Raw genomic sequence first — 24,515 nt, 5'->3', positions numbered from 1 at the left:
TGATACTTGCTCCTCAGCGAGTAGTTGAGGAGTGGTGCGGCACGTTTATCTGTGCTGCCCACCGCGTTCTACGCAACTGTACCTGGAAAGAGCTTGCTAACTAAAGTGCTCACTAAAATCATAAAGGAACACTGCAAAACACTCATCTCTTATATGATCCCAGAACGATTTTCTTCAACTTGTTAGTGTTTTGAACATGTATTTTATCTAATGACACAGAAAGCATAAAGAATTGCATCCAAATATCCTTGTCATGCACTATGCAACTTTGTTTCATTCGCGTAAAACCGTGAGAATGAAGGCTAATCACCCTCACGTATTTCTTAAAGCGACAGGCACTCAATTGCACACACCACTAATGTGCAATCAATTAGAGACCTACACACCCCATTAAAGATATGACTAAGTGTAATAGTCTTGAAATCAGTACACAAATGACAAAACATTTGTAGCTACTAGTAATTATGTGTGTCTGTTTGTGGAGGGATCAATATTTACACCAACATATTGAACATTTCTCCACATGCTGATTTTTCACCTTAACATTGTGACAAGATTTTAAATATTATGGCTCAACCTACCTCTGTAAAGTCAGCTAACAACCCATTAAAATGCACTAGAATGTAGCAAATAACATGTATGATAGTAAAAAAATTCTGGGGGAGGACCCCCAGACCCCCATAGAATTTTCTTCAAAACAATATACACAATAATAAACAATAACAATACGGTATGGGGGGCAATATGGTATGGTTATCAAATTAGAGGGTATTTTACAAATGTATATTTGGGCAGGCCGGAGGCGGGTACGGGGCAGAGCCCCCCCACATAACCAATCCCAATTTAACCCCTGTATATATATATATATATATATATATATATATATGGTTTTTTTTATGTAGCCATGCCTTAGGCTAACCAGCTACGGCGTGACTCATACGTATACAACACATAATTTCGAGCAACAAAAAAAGAAAAATGAAATCCGAAAAACTAAAAAAAGGCAAAGGTACCAAGACTGTGTACATATTTTTAAATTCCGAGACTATTATCCCAGGATATTTTGCAAATGTAAACACATTTCGAACATTTGCAGCCTAACGATAGTCTAACATGGTTCCATATTAATCTGAGAAAAGAAGATGATACTTCCTACCATTTCCATTTCCATTGAGTAAATTCAACCCTCAAGATGAGAAAACTGTTCTTTTTCATACTTTTTTACTCTCTCGTTAAAACGTGAATAAATTGTTTTTTTTTCTCGAAACAGGGTTGATGCCCCATTAACTTTTGCCATCTATGTGAGCAGGTACAATATCGCTTAGTCACGCCGTACTGTAGCTGGTTTTAAGTCTACCATGGACGGTTACGATTTTATGGCTTATTCTCCAGTTGTCAATTTCTGGAAGGTAGGCCTACACACCACATATTTCTGTAAATTGCTCAGACCCAAAGTATCCCTCCATCATCGTATATTGCCATTTTCAGGGCAGTCAGGCCTACACAACCATGAAAGTCATGTCGAGCTGTCAGCTTGCTGTGGTGAGATACACGTCAAAATGTAAGAATTTGTATAGTAGCCTATGCTTTTTGAATTTGTATTATTTAAAAATCTAAAATGAATCAATGCAAGTATGCATGATATTCTGGCAAATCTGGGTAGCCTAGACTGCTGAAAAAAACTAACTAGAGGTAGTGAAAATGCCCCTAAAACAGCTTAGGGCATATAGGGCTATAGGGCTATAGCAACATGTTAAAGACAAGTGTACCATAATTCAGGAAATTGCGTTTAGTTCTCGCTGCTGCAAGAGGTCTCTCCAAATGACCTCTTGCAGCAGCGAGAGCTGCCGGTGACAGCAGGGGAGGGGATACAAACGCTGCTATGAAGTTGTACACTCTCTACTTCCCGTAGTGTAGACTTGACCATGTGATGAAACATGAGGCATGGACCGCACGGACCCTTGTGGATATGAAGAGGCATCTAAACACCTGCACATACGTCAGGGATGTAAAAGCCAATTAGGGCAAAGTCCTGACGTCATGAAGGCAGGGTCTAGTAGTGCCTTCATGCAGCTCGGAACCTCGGAGGACCCGCCTTTAAAAAGTCCCGACCTCCGAAAAAAGTGTTTTCATGAGATCAGTTCGGAAAATAAATACAGGAAAAGCATAAATACGTTATTTGAACTGCTTACTATGGTTGAGCAAGAAGGAAAATGTCTTGGGCGAGTGTTTCTTTCTGTGTTGTTAATTAAGTGACACATTACCTTGCCTATTCATAATGACAGTGAAATTCACCTCTTGGGTTGTTGCAAGGGAGGCCGTCGTGGTTGGAGAATATGATAGTGACGTCAAGTCGGACACCTCGGGGCACAAAACTTCCGCACAAGTCTCCGAGCAAAAAATCCAACCCGACCTAGCGTTCATGTCATTTTTCCAGTATCGGAGGTCAGAAATTTCCGAAGGTCCGATGTGCATGAAGGCACTATAGGCTCCGCAGCGCTCCGCAGTACCTTGAGGGCTGCTGCACCGCTGCTCAGCAGCCGCCTTGCCCTGCCTTGCTCCCGCGATAAGTTGAGGCCATGTGATGCCGACTGCCGAGTCGAAAACACACCCATCTAGACCATCGTGACGTGGACAGATTTTTAACCACGTGCATATTGTGCTGCACAGTTTTTGTGCTGCGCAGCCATCTTGAACTCGCCTATCGGCTTCCTTATTCTTTACCCCGCCTACACGTTTACCGGCCAATGGTTGAAGGACCTTAGCAAATGTGTATTTGTTTATAAATTCTGGTCCGGTTGCAATTAATCACAGTGTGAAAGCGAACTGCACAAAAAAAAAAAGAAAAGAAAAAATTGGTCCGGACCAAAGCAAGTGAACTAACAGACCTTCCTGGTGTGAATACGCCCTTAATATTCTTAACCTAGTTTGTCCCAAAGCCATCGATATCTCAAAGTTGCGTCACAACCATTCACTCCCGTGTACAAAAAATGGCGGCACATCCGGTATGTCATGGGTCGTTCAGTAGTTCCTCTCATCGGGGGAGTGAATGAATATCTCAGGTGTTATCATAAGACTTTTCTACGTGACTTATGGTCGTGTGTATAATAATGCATTTTCAGTGAGTAATATATGTATGTGGCAATTTTCATTGAGTATTTACCGTGAGACTACCACTAACCACGTGACCGCTATAGCAACAAAGTCAACGGCTGACACAACTTTGAGATATCGATGGCTTTGGTTTGTCCCAGCCCCATTCCCCCTCTAGTCCATGGGCCAGATGAGATGTCGGTACCACTCAAGGTGGCAAAGGTTGCTTATACTTTTTGAAAACATACATGTCTGTAGTTAACATTTTTGTATGATAACCCTTCTGGAGTCACAGCTAAATTAGGGTTATCAGCTGTTAAAGTTACCCTCCCCCATTGAAAAAACACATTTTGACGCAGATGCATATCTTGCTATTGGCCTTTGTTAAAGACATATTTACATATTCTATTTTATTATGTTTGGTATAATTTTGAAGGGGACAATCTGAGCTTTCATTCAAGTCCTTTTGTGAACACTTTGGACAAGTACAGCCAACCCTGGAGATCTTCAAACTTTTAATCACACACATTTTCCTGCCATTCCGCCTAAATCAGTAAGTGTATACAATCAAGCACCTTGATCATAGACATAGAACATGCGCTACAATGCAGGCCTGTTAACTGTATGACAACAGTGGTTTATTTAAACACATCATATCAATTTATTTAGTCAGTCACCATGCTCATTTTAATGAGTAAGAATAAAAGTTGTACTGTATTTAATACAAAATCCCGCGATATCTCCCGCGAGTGAATTCAGTCACATGGCAGCTCAGCTGGACTGTCCGGGACCAGCTGCGTGTGATATTCGGCCCCACCCGCTAAGACTTTCAAGCTCTCGTTATGAAGCCAGCCTAAAGGCCCGATCACATTACAGGCGGCATGCGCTATGAAACCCATTCATTTCAATGGGTTGAGAGCGCAAAAACGGGTCTGCCGCTGTGCTCAGCAAAGCGCAGCGCCGGCGGCATTTTGCCGCTTTGCCGCTGTTGCGCGTACCGCGGTCAAAGTTGAAATATGTTGAACTTTGACCGCGGCGCGCTGTAAGTGAATGGTCTTTTGCGCGGAGCCCAGCAGTAACCATAGAAATAGGAGCGGTAACAGCAACAAAAATCGCATGCACTGCGCAACCTAGCGGTGGGCGCAGTGCATGCCATCTATAATGTAATCGGGCCTTAAGTCAGCCGCAGCTCATCGTGAACGAGCCTAGTGTGTGAGTGGTTGCATGCAAGGTGTAGCATTAAGGCCCCATCAAAATGCACGCGGCATGCGCTAACCATTACTTTCAATGGTTTGAGCGCACAAGAACTGGTCTACCGCTGTGCTCAGTATAGCGGCATTTTTGCCGCTCTTGCGCGTACCACGGTCAAAGTTGAAATATGTTGAACTTTGACCGCGGCACGCTGTAAGTCAATGGTCTTTTGCGAGGAACCTAGCGGTAACAATCGTTAGAACGTTACCTCAACCAAGAGCAACCTAGCGGTGAGCGCAGCACATGCCTCCTGTAATGTGATGGGGCCTTTACCTGTGTAAAGCCAAAGCTAAGTTATTGTGCTCGTAAGTGTAACATTGCATAAGAAGTCAAGTTCGTTCAAATCCTTTCTTAGTCAGCAAGCTGGAAAAGTGGTAGGCCTATGTACTTGTACTATGTACTATGTCTTTTTTGTCATTTTGAGTTTATTCACGTCTCATGATTTTTGTGTTTGAAAGCATATGATTTAGCCTTTTGTGTGTTTGTTTCTTTAGTTCTACGGTGTTTCAGTGTCCATGTCTTGTGAGTGAGTTGTGAGCAATAAACATCAGTACCGGGAACCTCGACTTTGCCTGTTGACTGAGAGCGGCATAGTCGAACACTAGAGCTTCGGTGAAGACGAGGACAAGGCCAGTGGCTACACCTGCGTTCCGGGGCCGCTAAGGAAACTCTGTTTCGCTGGAAGGTGGCTACTCTCGTTTGGTACTATTTCGTTCGCGTTGCCGAAACAAGAGGATAATTGCAGCGCGAGCAAGCAAGTAACTCGCATTCGTGCCTTAGAAGTCGCGCGGGTGTTTGAACTGCTCCAAGGTCAAGGTGCTCTGTTTTTTTCTCTTCCTTTGCACATCAGTTATCGTGGACATTTCACGCAAAGCCTGCTGGATTAAAGACTATCAGCAATTTTAAGACATTCAAAGTAAACAAAAAAGAAGAAAAAATAAAAGGAAAAAAAATACAATTGACATTTACTGCTTAATGTTTTAGACTGCCAATGATTTTTTGCTGTTATTATAATATGTTTGTATCATGTTTGCTGAAAGAATTTAAGGTTGCCGATGAATAGTTTAATGACTGAATTTACTCAAGATGTTTGAAAGTTGGTGAAGTTATTTTGACTTTGATGCACTGGTTTATCTTTAATTTAATCTTATCCCCAATTTAAGTAGTTCTCAGCTTAAAATAGCATCTTATTGTAGGCTTAGGCAGAAGTCACTACAGTCTTATCATGACAGATACACATGATGAGACCACAAACGTTAATACCACAAATTCTGACTCAGTAGAGGATAGTGTAGAGCAGTGTTTTTCAACCACTGTGCCGTGGCACACTAGTGTGCCGTGACACATTGTTAGGTGTGCCGTGGGAAATTATCCAATTTCACCTAAGTGGTCTAAAAAAGAGTGAATAGAAATAATTTTCTTTGTGTTCATTTGATTCCCATTCAAGACATTTTGACAAGAATGACTTGATATCGTTATTGCGGGCTGCAGATTTTTATTTAATTTCATTTTCAATAAAATTTCAATTTATTTAACATTTTCGGCTGGTGGTGTGCCTCAGGATTTTCTCAATGAAAAAAGTGTGCCAAGGCTCAAAAAAGGTTGAAAAACACTGGTGTAGAGCTGCATGCTGAACATGAACAAGTTGGGGGGGGGGGGGGGGGGGGCTAAGCAAGGTCAGCCTCAATCTCAAGTTGAAGAAGTCTCAGAACTAAGAAGAAGCGGCCGCACACGAACTCTCTCTGAAAAGGGAAAAGCATTACAAGAAACCAAATTAAATAAGTTACAAAAGGCATTTGGCATAGGCTTCCCATTCCTGAGCCTGCTGTTTTCTTTGGCGACCCCCTACAGTTCACTGACTGCAAGCTGTGTTTTCAAACCTTGACCGCAAGAATCTCCCAGTTCAAGAGATACTTTCAAGAGAAGGCCATTGAAGGGTATTCCTTAATTGGCACTGAAGATGCTTACCATACTGCTGCCTGGAAAACCTTGGAAGACCGCTTTGGAAGTGTCACATGGAGCACACTGAGGAAGGCGCTAAACCGAAACGCGTCTGTGCAATAAAAACACCGAAACGCGTCTGTGCAATAAAAACACGTTCATGCAAAGTGCGACCTTTTTCCTTTTTTTTGTTAAGGTGTTAACCAGCTCGCCATCTCAATGTTCTGGGTTATTGTGTTGTGTCCTGTCCTGTGTATTTCTTTCTATTTGGTTTGTCACTGGTAGGAGGCCTTTCTCAGGACTGCGGATACCCACTCAACTAACAGTCACACGTCGTAACAATGTTGATTCAACGTTATAGCAGCCGTTATATACTAATCCAGCGCAAACTTTATGGGCGCTGCCATCTTGAATATCGCCATTACTGCGTGCCTGCAGAGTGTGACGAGTGACACTTGCCTGTGCTTTTCAATGAAAGCATCCTGTCTAACAAGAAATCCTGCTCATGACAGAAAATGTCAGGTGAAAGGGGACATTGGATAAATTATGTCAGACTGTGGCCAAAATGTACCGATGAAGGTAATTTATTAACAACATTAACAACATAAGGTATGAAGATGTGTATTAATGACAGCCAACCTCTGCAACAGCCGCCTATGGAACCAACGGGCTAATGTCTTAGAAAAAATGTTTTTGCCTAGCGGGATTGGTCTAGCGTCACACCGTTAAGGCCAATCCTGCGTCCGACACCGGGACAGTCAGTCCAATCAGAACGCTCTATCTGTGTACCAAGTCCTTGAGCCCGCCTTAGCACGGTGACGACAGAGCTGCGCCAGAGCCATAGATAGAGAGAGTTGCGACACTCTTTGATGTTGCCGCCACGATCAAAAGTTCCAAAAAAACCTGTGCTGAATGGCTGAATCACAGGAGGGTGGGATGTACGTCTGATGCTGGAAAGTGTAATCAATTAACTCATTGACTACTGACCAAGAGATTGGCTGTAAACAGTTCCAAAAGCCCCCATAACGAGGAAATAGCCTGGAAAAAGCGCTGCCATTTTTTCCTATGGAGGTCTATGGGAGTGTCGCCACTCTGTTTTATCTACCGCTCTGAGCTGCGCGACAGCAAGATAGCAGAACAACCGAACAACAAAGATGGATGATTGGTCATAAGTGCTGGCCTATTACGTGCAGAGGCAGTTTAAAAGACAAGTGTTCATCCCACCCCCAGGCTTCAGCTCTGTAAATGTTCCGACTCCAGACTATACATTTAGGGGGGGGATTCTCCCCTTCGCGCGTAAATATAGCTTAAGCTTTTTTTTACGCGTGTCTGTTGCGTACCAATAGGTGCGTTTGACTTCACAAAAATCTGCGCAGATCTGACTTGATGTGATGCATGCTGGGTTAAACACAGTGCATACTGGGACAAACGAAATGCAAACTGGTTAGAAATCATGTCCGACTTCTTGCAGTCGCGGTGGGAGTTACCACCGTGACATCATGTCACATGTCCTTAAAATATCGCGGGCGTCTGCGTCTGAGCTAAGTCAGCGCAGTTCACATTTCAGAGAATTCCCCCCTTAATGTATAGTTTGGCTTGCCAGGCTATCAACCAATGGCAACGTGATACAACGTGTGCGTGCTATGGGTTAAGGGGCTGCCATAGTTGTAACAGTTGTTTCAATGTTGCAATTCAACCTTCAACGCTGTCAACCAATGTCAACGTTGATACAATGTGTGCGTGCTAGCAGGTCAGTGTCCCCTCAATTTTGTTTTTGTGTCTTAGTTTTGTTTGTTTGCGTTTCACTGACAGGAGGCCATTTTGACAGCTGCTGAGAGCCAGTGTTCTGGTCTCAACTATTGGTAGCCTACCGTTATTAGTTTTGGGGTGTCTGTGTGCTGCTTGCCTGGTCATACCAAACCCTCGTACTATTGTAGAGAGGGTTTGGACCTACTCCATTGAGAATCGATTTCTGGCAGGAGGCATGAACTCTGTTTAAGTTTGAAACGATTGGGCCTGATTTTACCCAATCGCTAACGTTTGGTCGTGACAGCTACAGAGACTACAACGTGCATATGCTCGACGTCATCGTTAACACCCACCTCCCCCCATCCCTCCAGTTCGCTGATTGGTCCGTATGGAATGCATCCTGAGAAATCGAGTTCAATGGGATCAGACCCAGACGTAATGGTGAAGGGAAATGAAAATTGAGCGGAAGCTTACGGAAGGCTATGCCAGGCTATCTGTGTGCTAATTATCCTCCCTGTTCCACTTCCATGTCCCTTCCAGGAGCTGAGTGCCTATGGTGGAGAGATTGCGGTCATAGAGTGGTGTTTTGTGGTGGTTTTTCAGATCATATGTGGTGTTTTTTTCAGACTTACCGGATATATTCATGATTCAAAAGCTTTAATGTTGGGTCTACTGCACTTGCTGTCTGTGCTCCTGTGTCTGCCACTTTGCTACAAACGCCCTTGGGCCTCGGTATGTGCTGGACATGTATCTGGGCCAACTTGATTACTGCATAAATAAATCAGAAGAGCAGTAAACACCAGGCCAAGGCTCCTCCACATGGTCAAGGAAGGTCATCAGCTGGTGGGGCTCTGAGGACTGCAGACAAGCCTAGATATCAGCCAACTCTCATTACACCTAAAACTTAAAGAGACCCTATGCAACTTTTTCATAGTCATAAAATCGCTCAGAAATCGTTGTTCTGCTTGACTGACCAGTTTCATCGAAAACAGTAATATTTCCTCCCGCCCCCAGTGTCCCTATCCGCTATTGCAATCTTGCAGTTTCTGCAGGAGACGATCGCTCCCTGTTTACATCTGGAAGTCTGAGACGCGTAAGGAACAAGAAGAACCATGCTTGCAATTTATATATTTATATATAGCCTATATATAAATATACACGCTAAAGCTGTCGGGGAAGCTCTGCAGAGAAACATGCAAGCATAAAACGAGTGAAAACAAAAAACGTTTTTTTCAGGTCCCTTTCCACAGGTGTATACAATCAAGCACCTTGATTATCAATGCAGACTGCATGGTGCTTGATTAATACACCTGTGGAAAGGGACCTGATGAAACCCATGAATACTTCTTCTTCTTCTTCTGTAGTATTTGGCGGCTGGACATGCCGGAGGATACCCAGCAACGCTTCGTCTGACATCACGTGAAAAGGGCTAATTTACACTGTTTGCAGTGCCCACTGAGTGCATTGGAGTGCTGTTTTATTCACGAGTGTCTCATTCCCGTAATAGCCACCTCTACTGACTTTAGCGAACCCACACTGGAGAGTACTACTACTGACTTTAGCGAACCCACACTGGAGAGTACTACTACTGACTTCAGCAAACCCACACTGGAGAGAACTCCCTCCCCCTGTGACCCCGAACCTGTGTTGCCTGGTAGCTTAATTCATTAACCAGTCTCAAAGAATTCATATTCTGAGGGGAAGGGCCTCAGATGGCGTAGTCGACATAAGGTAGAGCAAACCATCCACTTTGCCACATATAGAAGATCGTTGAAGACCAGTAACCACTCGGTGAGCTGCGCATTTTTTAAAACAAATGTTTAGGGGTGTTTTAAGGACAGAATAGTCCATGCACAAAGCGAGCAATGTTAAAGCCATACAGACCTCCATTCTAAAGCGGACAAATTCTTCAAACAGGCTCAATCGTCGAAATGTCGGTGTCTAACACTCGTTTTCATGCTAGGCAATACAGAAAATGTGCTTAAAGTGTAAAATACCAAACTATTCCTTTAAGTACAAACAGCCAGAGACAATTATCCTTGCATTAACGTACTATCACATGACACCTCATTGCAGATGTCCACATGTAACCCTTACTGCCCCTAGATGGAATTTTGCCACATCAGTAGGCCTACTGATTGCAGTACATGTTCAGCAAAATAAAATAAACTAGAGGATTTAAATAGAACCCCAATAACCCCAACTTACAGACAAGAAAACAGACACACAGCTAACCAACCAGGCAAACACCATTGGATGGAAGTTACACTAAGCACACACTCTTATTCTAAGTAAGTGTGGGGAAATTTCCAGTAATTAAACAATATCTTAGCTGTTAAACGTCTGCTCAGAACTGAGTATAGAAACAGCTGTTATTTTGTAATCATGTTATGTTTCTCTCTCTTCTTGGATCTTTGAAGCCACTTGGGAGTTTGGAAGCGATCCCCTTGTCCATGACCTCTGAGGTCAAGTCTCTTAGGGTGTCTGGAGTGATAGTGATAGTTTTCTCTTTCTTTTTAATCATGACATTCTTTCAATCTCAGTAATTAAACAATATCTTAGCTGTTAAACGTCTGCTCAGAACTGAGTATAGAAACAGCTGTTATTTTGTAATCATGTTATGTTTCTCTCTCTTCTTTGATCTTTAAAGCCACTTGGGAGTTTGGAAGCGATCCCCTTGTCCATGACCTCTGAGGTCAAGTCTCTTAGGGTGTCTGGAGTGATAGTGATAGTTTTCTTTTTATTTTTAATCATGACATTCTTTCAATCTCATGTAATCCCTAAATAACCTGTTCAGCCCTAAAAATAATGGTGACACTTTGTTTAGGTGAGACTTGTTGCTCTCATGCTCGCCTAGGATGCTTGTGTGTTTGTAACCTGTCTCCGGCGTCGTGACTAAAGCTTTGTACACTACCGTACGGTCGGCCTGCCTGTGCGTACTTTTTGCCTCTTTGTGGATTAATACTGTATTTTTACAACACAAGCACCGACTCACAAACAACAAATGTCGCACATGCAACAAGCACACCCAGCAGTAGGAAGCAATAGCTACAGTATAAGCAGTGAGATAGCAGCAGACCAGTGTTGAGTGGCGCAGCCGAGACCAATTACAGTATCATGCCAGCTGGTAGGTTAGCAAGCAGCAGGAAAGACCGGCCCAAAGTTTCTGGCCGGCAGCCGGTAGACTGGCGAAGTAGCCTCTAAGCAGCAAAGCAGCAGCTGACAAACTTCCTGCTAAGGAGAGACATGGTTACACACTAAAACACCAACAGAATTACCTACCTGCTCGTCTCCACAACAAACCTGTGGTGCTGCGTTTCGAGCCCACACCCAGAGGTTATGATCTTCCAATGGAACACCCTAAACACATCAAAATAGCAGTGCTTAGCACTAAATCCATATATACTGTACACACTTAAAGGGACACTTCACCGATTAGCATTAAGCTTTGTATCTTTAGAAAACCAGTCATGTTTTTGAATGGTCATGCAGCATTCCCTCAGTTTGCCTTGAGATGGGAGAAATAGGGATTTCAATGAAGCCCATGAATAGGACTTCCTGCTTTCAATGATGTAAAATGATGATTTTTACATCATTGAAAGCAGGAAGTCCAACATTGAAATCCGTATTTCTCCCATCTCAAGGCAAACTGAGGGAATGATGCACGACCGACCATTCAAAAACATGACTGGTTTTCTAAAGATACAAAGCTTAATGCTAATCGGTGAAGTGTCCCTTTAAGTTTCCCTTACACCTCCAAGATACTTATACTTTAACACGGGAAGGTGAGACAAAATTCCATGTCCCCTCCATTCACAAACACGCATGCCCTTTAAAAGCAGCCGTGTCGGGAACCTAAACACCTGATGGACTCATAGACTGTATACAGTCTATGGATGGATGTAATTGGTGCCCTACGCCCACGATTAGGTCAATTTGGTCTTGCCCCTTCACAACATGTTCTCGTGTGCGGCTATAGAATAGAGCAGTGGTTCCCAAACTTTTATAGGCCTATCTCTCTCCACCCACAGCATCGCTATATTATACTCTCAACCTCCTTTGTGCATTATTTGAACTTTTACTAATGGCTCAAGTGCATAAAGTGCATAAAACATCTGTACCTCTATCACAAATGTATTTTGAAAATTGATATTATGCCCATTTCTTTTCTTAAAGAAAAATATGTCAATTAATTATCAAGCCTTGGACTATTCCGTGGCAACCCTGAGCGTGCGTCACGGCACCCACATTGAAAAACCCAGTTAGGCCTTTTAACCGTTTTAACCGCAGCCTACCTACGACGCTGTGAAATATTACTAATGTCGCGTTAAGCTTATGCTCCTGTCTCTAAATAGGCAGTAGACTAGACCTACTTGCCATGTCGCATGATGGCATCAGTTTCTCTTTTAGAAAGCAACAGTGTAGAGGGCAATCAGAACAAAAGCATTGTTAAATACAACAAATCAGCCAGATAGATTTGCCCAAAGGTGGGCCCCCTTTGTGGTCGTGGCAGCCATGACCTTATCAAAAAGTCCTAAAGGATTCTTCCAGATTTTGGAATCAGGATCCAAGCCTATAGAATTGGGATCCTGTAAGATTGACAATCCTGTAGGATCCTAATCAGATTTTGGATTCAAAAAAAAAAATTTGACAGTAATAGGACTCCTAAATCTATTGCTAGGGCCAAACACCAGAAACTGTAGAGCATGAAGTTCTTCACTGCCATAAATATAATCAGGTAAGGCAAAGGCTTAATCAGCTGGAAGCATGTAATGGTCATTTTTTACGTTCTTTTTTTAGAATGACACAGGCCTTTTTCAAATAATATAAACTTTGTTTTGGTTGTTTGTTTAAATTATTTTTAGTTGTTTGGGTTGTGAGTGCTATTCCGCACTCCAGTCCTATGGTGGCGGTAATGCGCAAAATATAGTTGCCATTGCCAACCGTCAATTAAAGAAGAAGAACAACAACAAAACCTCCCCGATTTTGTTAGAAGTCAGAAATTAGTGTTTGTTTGCAATCAACATTTAAAGTTGTAAGTATGAAGTTCCGACGTCAAATGTGTTGCAGTCATAGACGTAGATACATGAGAAGTTGCAATCGTGAAACTGTGGTGTTAATTCGCTGAAGTCAGACTTAGGCACGTGTTAAATTCGGAAACGTTTAAGGTGGGGGTGAGGATTTAGCATCACTAACGATAACGTTAAACAATAACCAACATTAACTTACAGACAGCATCAGCAAAAAAGTAATTGGCATGTAACATGTGCATTCAGCAGTTCATGTGGGGAATGTGTAGAAGTCTTAGCCCTGTGAAGTCATCTGGTTAGCTAAGCCAACATTGGTCTTTCCATCCTACAGTAGCCATGGAAACAGACTCGTCTCTCCTCGGTTCTGAGTTCACTCAGAGTCAGGAGGAAGAGCTGTATCAGCAGCTGTTATTGCAGGTAATGTCCCTCCACGTATGCCAGTAGCTAACATAAAGTCAGCAGCAATTTACACATGAACCAGAGCTTAAAATTGTAACTCTATTCCCCTGTTTTCAATTAATCGAATTTGCATTATGTTACAGCAAATGTTTCACATCACCAACGTGCAGTGGCTAGCTGAGTGGACAATTCATTCCATGTAATAATAGCGATTTGATGTTTAATCATGCACCTGTACTTTACAGACAATGGGGAAAATGCAGAACAGTGGAGCCTCAGATTCTAAGACCATCCGCCCTCAGTCTGGTGAGCTAGTCATTTGTCTAGCACTAGGCTACTTGATAATGCTTAACTTGAATCTGTCTGAATTGACCTTTGATATTGCTGTGTTTTGCTACACAACACAGGGCTGCCAAGCCTCACCCTTTTAGCGTGACAGTCACGCACTGTGACATTTCTCACGCTTGTATTTCCCCATTCAGTACATGATGTATATTTTTTCATGATAGTAAACTTTATAGGACATCTGACCTCAACATGAACAGAAAAATCGGTCAGAAATTGAGTGTGTTTACATGGACTTGAGCGCGCTTGTCTGTGAAGTATCCTGTTTAGTGTTTGCACATGTAAGCTGATTTTGAGGTATCGGTGATGCCAGCCAGAATAGAATAGAATATATACTTTTTTGATCCCGTACACACTAACCCAGAGCAGTGAGCTGCCTGCCCAACCAGCGGCGCTCGGGGAGCAGTGACGGGTTAGGTGCCTTGCTCAAGGGCACTTCAGCCGTGGTGGACTGGTCGGGAATCGAACCGGCAACCCTCCGGTCACAAGCCCGAAGCCCTAACCATTACACCACGGCTGCCCAATAGCCTACTCTGAAAGAAATTGAGATCCTGAAGTTGGGTTCTCACTTCTCACAGTTTCCAACTCAAACATGATAATGGAATACAGTAACCAGAATACTAGTATTTGTAATGTATACAGGGATTATGTTGCCAGAATTGTCTGTGTTCATGTAGGCCCCTGTAGCCATTGGCCGCGTTTCCCAGATTCGTTGAGAAGCTCTTAAGTGCTAAGAACTTCTTAGGAGAGTTCTTAGAACGTTCTTAGAGCGCTCCTAAGAAGTTCTAGCACTTAAGAGTTTCTTAACGCATCTGGGAAACCCGGCCTTTGATAGTTGGTTGGGAATGTGACTGAAGACAATCTTACTGTCCATCTATTTGCTCCTCCCTCAGGACTCTGTGCCAAAACATTTACTCTACCAGAGCAGCAGAAAGTCTTTCTGAACATATGTCAGTCTCCGCAAGTGCCGCTTCCTCCTCCACTTTCCCATGAGGATCTTATGGAACTGCTGGAGTCAGATGATCCATCGGGTTACAGAGTTCCTATGAGCCTGGGCGAGCCGCACACGGAGTTGGACAACAGTGAGTTTTGTTTCTGGAGTGGTTGGTTGCATTCACAGTGATGCTTAAAGTGTGCTCAATATATGTGTATGTTTCTTATTATTTCATACACAGAAGTGTTAAATTCATTTAGCTGTAGTTAAGGGGTTTCCCACAGGGGCCAATCAACAACAAAGCCTATTTAACATTATGCAGCATGACACAACGACAATACACAGACATGTTTGAACCTCACAAAAAGTGCGGTGCATGTTGTATCCAATATCCATAACAGTACCACTAAATCACTAACAAACTATCCTTCAGGCGCAGAGAACACCTTCATTGGTGTTTCATTGAATTAGGCCAGCTTTTAGACACAGCACCACATTTAGGTCCACGAATAGTGCCAGAGCCATGCCCCTTCACACTCACATATTTTCAGCTGAACTCAAAGATAATGAATATATGGAGTATTTTTTTGTTTGTTGTGGCCTTTTATAATATTTGTACATTTTGGATATTGGAAGTGGATGGAGCAAATTGGCAAACCAAGCTAAGATGAGAATGTGAAAATGTTCATCCTATCCAAAATTATAGTTTCCACTGTATGTTGAGGTTACTCTGTAGGTCTCACAACTGTTTGCAATGTTTTTCTGTGTCAGGTAAGCAGGCTTGCACTGTCTACGATGTGGTGGTCAATGATGAGTTCTTTCAAAAGTGTCAGGTAGGTTTGTGTTCTTGACATAATCAGTAAAAAGCATGACAAGACCCTATGAAAGACCCTATATATATTGACAATAAATAAATAAATAAATAAACAAGTATATATATATATATATATATATATATATATATATATATATATATATATATATATATATATATATATATATATAGACAAAAATCGTGTTTCCCGAGAAAAGTAACATTTCATATGATTTTGTATTGGAGATATAGCTCTCCGCGCCCTCTACAGGTTGAAACATGCCATGGCATTTTGGTCCAAAATGCTATTGGAATGCTGACGTAGTCCTGCACTTTTCTGGCGATTCTACGTCACCGGGTCGTTACAAATTAGGAATGAAACGCTCCAACACCTGCTGCCCTGATTAGCCTACCTGTGATATGCCATGTCTGCAGCACTCATTCCCAGATTGACACGAAATCATCATGGTTGATTGGTTGCAGCAGTTCTGCACTCCCTCTCGAAATTTCAGAACGTCACACCCATTTTGAAAGCCTTTTTCAGAAATGTGAAGTATGTGGAGTTATGAGGTGCAGTTACACTTTAATGGTATACACCTGGGCTATTTACAGGGCTCTCTCTCTAGCCACTTTCCCACATGACTTCTAGAAGTCACTCGGACACACTCACCCGGGTAGAGGCATGACACCGTCGGTTCCCACATGAGCCTTATGTCCGAGTGAGATACGGATGACTGTTGTTCACACTATACCCGGGTAGGTGCCGCGAGGGATGGGGCAATGTCAGTACTTGCAGGGGGTGGGAGATGACGCTAAATAAATGCGTTGTTGTGCTATGTTGCCTTGATGATGCGAACTTTACATCAGATCCGAAACATCGATGAAACAACAGAACAACGCATACAAGCTAATGGACAACACTTCAAGCTCTTCACGTAGCAGGTGCAAAAGCCAATTTGAGAAGCCATCGATAGCATACTAGCCTATTCATCAAATGACCAAAGCTGTCGAACTATTCAATTCCTTTAGGATATTCATGTTTATGTGACGATGTTTGCAAGGATAATCCTGCCTGTCCCGCAACAAACACAACAACGTGATTGAAGTTTAATTTTTTATTGTAGGCTACACACAACAAAACGTCACTGTTTTCTGTTCTTCGACGATTTGCATTGAGCTCAATGAGCATCAAACAGGCTAATAGGCCTACTGGAAAAAGCACCATGCCAATCTCTAGCTATGGTGAAGGGTATGTGATGATGTGGGGCTATTTTAATTCCAATGGCCAACGGAACTTTCAGGATGCATAATATCCTGGATCCATGAAATAGCTGGCCTTTAAAAATAAACATCTGCCTGCCCCTATGTTAACCCTATGTGTTAAATTCCCATAGGGTTACATAGGGGGTCAAATACTTCCTTCCCCCTAGCATTTAGGAAAAACATTTATTTATTTACGATACATTCTTCAATCACAAAGAAAATTGGTGTACTTAGCGGTTTTATGTTTACTCATTTTTTGAATTAAGACATTAAGATCAATTAGCCCTTTTCACGTGATGTCAGACTAAGCGTTGCTGGGTATCCTCCGGCATGTCCAGCCGCCAAATACTACAGAAGAAGAAGAAGAAGTATTCATGGGTTTCATCAGGTCCCTTTCCACAGGTGTATACAATCAAGCACCTTGATTATCAATGCAGACTGCATGGTGCTTGATTGTATACACCTGTGGAAAGGGACCTGATGAAACCCATGAATACTTCTTCTTCTTCTTCTGTAGTATATTCCTCTTTTTAGGCAACTTTAGCATGGTATCAAATACATTTTCTCCCCACTGTAGCTAGCATGGAAAAACCCGGGAGAAACGCAAATTCTCACGGTCATTTATTCTTGATACATCTGACCGTGAATGTGAAGCAGGGCGTACAAACAAATTTTGTGCTTACACAACTTTATTACATGCGGCCCCTGGCCTGCTTGTTTTACACCCATGCACTTACATACATTCTATTTTCTCCCCTAGACATTTTTAGAATTGCAGTAATTTAATATTTAATATTATTCTTAAATAAACATATTTTGGTTGACTGAATCACTGTTGTCAGCCTTCCTCTTCATGTACGGTTTTGAGCTGGCTGTAACACCACCTTTAATTAATTTCCTTCAAAGAGAACTTAACTGTTATCACTTTTTGTTGTCTTCTCTGTTGTAGAATGATGAGCTGTTCCAGCAGTTCCTACTGGCTGTTTCCCTGGAGGGTTTGGAGAATAAATACAACATGAGCCTGAGCAGAGGTGTGTGTGTGCATGAACTACTTAAGAAAAGTAGAGTATCCACGCACGCACATTCTACGTCAATTTAGCCCGGGTGCAGGATCTTCAAGAGTGATAATACAAAAAGAAAAAAAAAAAAAAAAAAAAGTATCCGCACACCAGTTTTTAGCTCCCAGTGAGAACTTATGGGTAAGTAGTTCATGAAGCAACGTTTCGAGCAACAAAGCTCTTCCTCAGGCTTGTATTGTTGTATTGTTTGCGTAAGCCTGAGGAAGAGCTTTGTCGCTCGAAACGTTGCTTCATGAACTACTTACCCATAAGTTTTCACATGGTGCTGCAAATGGAGACCTAAACATAAACATGAACATTTATCATTGTCATTCTGCTCATCGCATTTGACGGTCTGTCTTGACATTTTTCCATTTCAACTGCTTTCCTCTGGGCTGAAAATTGATTTAGCAGACTTGATGCCAAAACCTATACTCAGAAAAGTGGTAGTGAAAAGATTTGTGCCTAGCACTCAACATTTCAAAATACAGAGAAACCATTCCATCAGCATTGTAGATGAACCCTCAGTTCCAATATAAATGGAGAATCCATTTCTGAATCTAAAGATAAGGGTGGTTTGGTGGGGTTTGGTGCCATTTTGTCTGTATGGATTTCTCCAAAGGCCTACCGCGACTCTCACTCAAAACCCATTTGCTGCTGTATGGAATGCTTAAGAGCCAAGGCCAAGGCATTACAACCGCATTAATCTACCCGCACAGGGAAGACCGGGCATGCTTCGTAGTGACATTCATGCAAAGATGTTTTTCCAGATAAGGGTAGTTCAGAATGTCATGAAAAAGGAAGATATAACAAGTATAGATGGTCATTGCAAGCTATAACTAGCCTATCTCAGATTAACTAGCTGCACAACACAGGTGACCACTTCTGCATTATTTCATGGAGTGCATGGGGCCATTTCTGAACAGTGAAACTCCATAAATATGCTTTGTAGTTGTGAACGTATTGCATCATTTAAACTATTTCACCTGTGTGTGCATGGTTAAAATTGCAAAATAGTTTAGGCTACAGCACAAATATTTACTTAAAAGATTAGCAAGTTTAGCTTCTGAATTTCTTTTCAAACTGCACCAGACTGATTCATTTTAACGTTAGCATTTTTCTAAAAGGTAACATGCCCCTGGACCCCCCAAGGGGGATTAGTGTCCCAGTGCATTTCTAGGCCTAGTGACATCCCTGGTACAACTGGGAACTCATACGGCCCATTCACTTTGGCCTGTTGGACACATTTTGAGTCAGATTTTTTGGCTTTAATCACTGTGAAGGTCATGATTTGTGATGTTGGCTTTTCCTTTTATAGAGTGGAAAGTCCTAAAGAACAGGAAATTCCTGGGATCAATAACAGAGCAAAACATTCGGACAAAAAGCAAACCAGTTATTCAGGAGTTGGACTCAAAGTAGGTTTTTTTTATGTACCTTTTCATTTCTGTTTTTGATATCTCCCTTCCTTTCATGAGAAATCACTTTCTTCCTTGTCAATGTGCGAAGCTGCGAGGGACCCATTGTTTTCTCTTATATTATTATTTAAATAGTATTATTCCTCTGTCATGGGAGTCTATGGCAGCCCATATTACCATCTAGTAAAAGTTGTGAATTAGTTCCATGGTTAATTTCACCAAATTTCATGTCTGCACCTCAAGCACTCTATCGCCACTCTATCGTTGACCCATGTGCCTGATTTTCAAAATTCTTGGACCGGACCGAGTTCAATGCACCCTATGACATCAATTTCTGCCGCAGTGGATTTTCCGCCATATTGGATTCTATTGAAAGTGAACCAAATTTTTTAAAGGTCACAAATTTTGTCCGATTGACACGAAACTTGACACATGATCCGAAGCCGCCAAATAGGAACTGAGTTCATATCTCAGAAACACTTTCATAATCAAAATCAAACTGACTACATGGACCTCAGACCCTATTGGGAGGACACTCAAGATATTTGGCTCAAGAACCTTTGACTTCTAGGGGGCGCTGCAATTAGGGAAAATGCATTTTGGCTTGTACCTGTTGATGTGTTGGGAATTAAAACTTACTAGTGATGTCTGTTACTCCTCTGGGAGTCTGAAGCATGCCAACTCATGACCTCAACGTCATCGATCTGGCCACCATATTGGATTCCACCAAAATCACACAAAAAAATGTCACCGGTCACAAATTTTGTCCGATCTTCACAAATCATGGCACAGATGATCTTCAGACCAAGCCTCACGTATGTAAAGAACAGAAGATCTTCTGAATAAGCCATATTTATCTTAATTTTTGAAGCCATCCTCTAAAGCATTCGCCAATCAAAATCAGTAGCAAAGCTGTGCAGCGGGAAATAACCTTATATCTTAGCCAATCTTTGGTTGTTCGACATGAAACTTGCTACAAGTGCTTGCAACTACAGTATATGTCTTATGTTATAGCATCCAGTTGCCATGGCAACTCTGGCCTACTGGACCGCTTGACCCACTCATTGCTACTTGCAGCTACATTTACTTTAGTTTTTTAGCATGCCATTTACAGCACATGTACTGTAGCATCTACTGCATTCATTAGTATTTTCATATTTTATTTTCATTTGAACAGGCAGACAAGTTCAACTTCCGAATCCCCGAAAAGGTTTGTTGCCCATTTTGTTTGTGTGCCTATACTATATGATGAAATCGTTCACCTAACCGGCCACTCCCCGTGCTCCCTCACTCCTCCTCTTAACCTCTGCTCTCCGCCATATCTGATTTGCAGCCCAGATTTGTGTTTGCAAGTGGAGCCTGCTGTTGGAGACCCTCAGTACCTAATTGCGGAGGTCCATCTGCCTGGGGTGGTGAGTGTCTAGGACTAAGTATCGCTACTGATTTACTGAATCAGTTCAATTCTGATTCACACTTTTATTCAATATCAGTCATTCATAAACCTATGTACCATCACAATTGCACCAGCTTGAGGCATAATCCCTTGCAACACGCACCGAAAGGCATGGCAGGGTATGCATTCTGCCTGTCACACAAGAGAAAAAAAGTGCTTTTGCACTTCCATTTAGGTCTCTGATGCTTCTGATCACACTCCAAGTGTGAAACAAAACTGAGCTTTTGTGGGTTAGTTGTGGTTAGTTTAGAGATATAATCCTGCGTTTCTGTGAGCTATTCAGTTGTCTCCCCTATTGTAACATCACAGTAGGGGCAAATTGAATATTACTAATACGTCTTTTACGCACCTGATATCATCCATATTTATACAAACAAAAAGGGTAAACAAACAGAAACTCCCCAGGACACGACTCGTTATTGTTGCCTTGTTTATAGAGGACATAGAGTGGATGAATCGAGTATTGTACTGTGTTCTCTGATATAGTATATATTCAACTTTGAGTTATAAAAAATAAACTCAACTGCAATTTTACAAGCCAAATTAAAACCTTATATTTAGGCTGGGTATTGAAATGGTCCCAACACAAATAGAACTTAAATGGCTTTGCAATGTTCATTCTTGTTGTCTTTATGTGGTATGTGTGAATTGGTGTTTTTTTTTATGATAAGCAGTTGTATGAAGCACTGAAATGCCCAAGACAAATTTCCATCTGGGACAATAAAGTTAATCTTATCTTATCTTATTTTATAATTCTTGAACGCTACAGGACTGTCCTGAAATCTTTGCCTGTTATATTGTACCCTTGATTATAAAGTAGGTCATGTTTTTTTTTTGTCCAAGAACAAAATGCATTTGCTGAGCCAGGCCTGAAATTTAAAGTAAAGTACTGTAGATTCACTGTAGATTGGGGCCTGCAGAACCACACTTAAACAAAAAATTGCATAATTCTTTTGTTACTTTCTTATACACCAGTTATTATGATCTTTCTAAACGATGAACTGTACGTTTGTATTGGGGAACGAAATGCAAATATGATGCTTAAATACTTAGAACTACTTATCTACTGATTTGTCCCACCAAAGAGTTTGAGTATTTTGAGGAAGAAGTAGCCAACCAAGCTCTAGTAGCATGTAGGCTGAAATTCTGTTATCGGAACGACTATAATATTAAATAGTTTTCACTTGTTGGCCAATAATATATCGGCCGCCGATATATCATGCATCTCTTCATACAATGTGTTTTGAGTCACTTATAAATTACTTGTAAGTATTTTATTTAAAGGTCCTCTGAGAAATTAGAGCGCGATTTCTAAGCTAAAACTTTTTTTGTCACTGCAAATATCTCCTCACTATCTGCCAGCTGCCTGTTCCCCGAATGCACTGTAAAAAATGTGATCTCTGTGGACGGCCCAGGTTCCAAAAACAAAAACAGCCTGGTCCAGCCTGGACCATGAAACATGACAATTTGTTCCAGCCAATCACTGACTAGATGCTTGTTCATGTCAGTTTCAATTGTACGGTAGGGAGGGGAGAGAGGGACGAGCTAGCTCTATTATGACCAGGGCTTGAAACGAAATTATTTTTCAATCGTTCCGTTCCAAATGGTTCAGGTATGTTTAACGTTTTCGTTCTTGCGGTCGGCCACCAACATATCGTTCCTGAACCGGTTTGGAACGTAAAATATTGTTCGTTCTTATCGTTCCGGCAGTCGTTTTTCGTTGCTAGAAATGTCTAATAGAGAGCTATTCGTAACCTTGTAGTGAGTTGCTAAGTTAACATTATTATTGTGGACTCGGTTAATTCAACTCGGTTACCTTTGTTGATGTTTGATAAAGCTCAGTGGATAGCTCAGTTGCTTCCAAATCGCCTCTCGCCAGGGTTGTGGTGGAAATAGGAAATCGTGACAGCTGCCTGGATTGAGCCTAGCGGGCGGCGAAGTGAACGCACAACCGGAAATAGTCTTTTTTTCCCCTCACATAGGCTATGCTTTTGTGAAATTTTATAAAATATATAGAGAACGAAAAGATTTCAGAATAACGTTTCTGTTCCGGAACAGTTGAAGACCATTTCGTTTTCGTTTCTGTTCCCGTTCCTCGTAAAATTCCGTTCGTTTTCGGTTTTCGTTTTCGTTCCTTGAACCGGTTCAGAGCCCTGGTTATGACCTTATGGTCACCCCTTTAGTGCTCAGTCACATGCTTTCTTTGTCTTATCCTCTCCCTCTTCCTCTTCCTCTCCCTGTTCCCCTCCCTTTCCTCTCTGGCAGACTTCAGCGCGTTCCCTTGTGTTGGATGTAGGAGAGGACAGGCTGGTGTTGACGGCTCGACCCTCACTCTTTCACCTAGACTGTTTCTTACCACACTTAATTAACCAGGAGAGCAGTGTGGCCCAGTACAACACAAGCACACAGGTAACGTATCTCAGCTTCATCATAGCTTCAGGGCCCTGTGGAGCTGACACTCCCTCCCAACCAATCTAAGCCAATCCATATACTGTATGCCGTATATCCCCATCCCAATATAAGTTAAGTACAAAGGGGAAGATAGTTTTGCAAAGAAATGTTGTTTTCATCATTCACAATATTTGATAATATTGTATATTGGTATGATATTGTTTTATATAGATGTATACCCATAGGGGCACATAGCAGTGAAACAGCTGTGCTTCGGGTTTCACACCGTTTTGGCTCAGTCTTCATGTTTCTTGGTTGCTCAGTCTATGAATGGGCAGACAGCTGCAGTCACTTATCCTTTGGTTTCCCCCCTCCACTAGATCTTAACCGTGACCATGCCAGTGGTGGGATGAAGAGGGCCCCGCAGAGTTCAAGATCGTATTTATTTATCTCAATAAAGTGTTATTTTTTTGTACCATGTTGTTGTTTTCCATTGTTTTACTTGTTGAATTGACCTTCACTCTTGACAGATCTTTCTGTAATAATATATGTACACCAGCTTTAGTGCATTTTAAGCAGAAGAACTTGAAACTTGATGAATATCATCATACAAATGTTGCTCTGTTCACGGTATTTCCTTCAAATCAGATGAGTAATTGACAATAAATACCAGACCATAAATACAGATGGTTTTAACCCTGTTTGGACTGGAATAGGACAGGGATAGGGTAGGAATGGTTGAGGCAGAGTGAGCGACTGGGTGTATTTTTAGCCCAGGTGCCTCCAGAGCTGCCCCTGCCCTGAGTCAGCTGGGGTCTTCTGAGCCGCGCGCCAACAAGTGAAATCTTTGACCGTAGATATTTACGTTTATGGAAAACAACCGCAGTGGGTTATGCGGAAAGATGACAGACGTGATCGTTTGTGGTCATGCTGTGATAACGAGATCCTACTATGAAACTGTTTCATTTGTACTAGTATGGATGATAATGTAATAGTAAAATGAAACATTTATGATAATAAAATATGTGTGAAAATATAGGCCTCACTATCAAACATTTTACAAAGCACATGTGTAATTACTAATGGTTTAATGAAAGGTATGTCATCAGTCTATGGTATGCCAAGAGAACCATCAACATATGTCACCCTATGTGTCTGACCTCATAATAGCATGAGGGGTTTGACTTTAGGGAAGGTGTGAGGCGTGCCGTTCGAAGAAAACAAAATCAGATGTCCATAATGTATTACACTGTTGCAGTGAAAGCACTCAAATCTTGGTTTCAGTTGGGATGGAATTTGCTAGACGCTGCCTTTGTTGTCCTTGTATGTCGGCCAACAACGTTCTTAAACAAAGGAGGCAAAAGGGCAGTCATTGAAGA

General features: G+C 41.9%; 1 protein-coding gene across 2 annotated transcripts; it reads left to right on the top strand.

The window, feature by feature from the left end:
* The first annotated feature begins 12,939 nt into the window (after nt 1–12,939).
* pih1d1 (PIH1 domain containing 1) lies at nt 12,940–23,611 on the top strand. 2 transcript variants are annotated; one of them, XM_062531147.1, is made up of 11 exons: nt 12,940–13,069; nt 13,396–13,481; nt 13,709–13,769; nt 14,702–14,890; nt 15,514–15,575; nt 17,769–17,850; nt 19,196–19,292; nt 20,470–20,502; nt 20,626–20,704; nt 23,011–23,154; nt 23,517–23,611. In XM_062531147.1, exons 2-11 carry the CDS (start codon nt 13,401–13,403, stop codon nt 23,547–23,549), a joined length of 861 nt encoding a protein of 286 aa, XP_062387131.1. In that variant the 5' UTR covers nt 12,940–13,069; nt 13,396–13,400; the 3' UTR covers nt 23,550–23,611. The 2 variants fall into 2 exon arrangements, with proteins under 2 accessions (XP_062387131.1, XP_062387132.1); XM_062531148.1 differs by lacking the exon at nt 12,940–13,069 and adding an exon at nt 13,116–13,202.
* Nucleotides 23,612–24,515: the final 904 nt, after the last annotated feature.

Source organism: Sardina pilchardus, chromosome 3, assembly GCF_963854185.1.
Source record: "Sardina pilchardus chromosome 3, fSarPil1.1, whole genome shotgun sequence".
Lineage (NCBI taxonomy): Eukaryota > Metazoa > Chordata > Actinopteri > Clupeiformes > Clupeidae > Sardina > Sardina pilchardus.
This window is presented reverse-complemented; position numbering and strand designations above follow the sequence as displayed.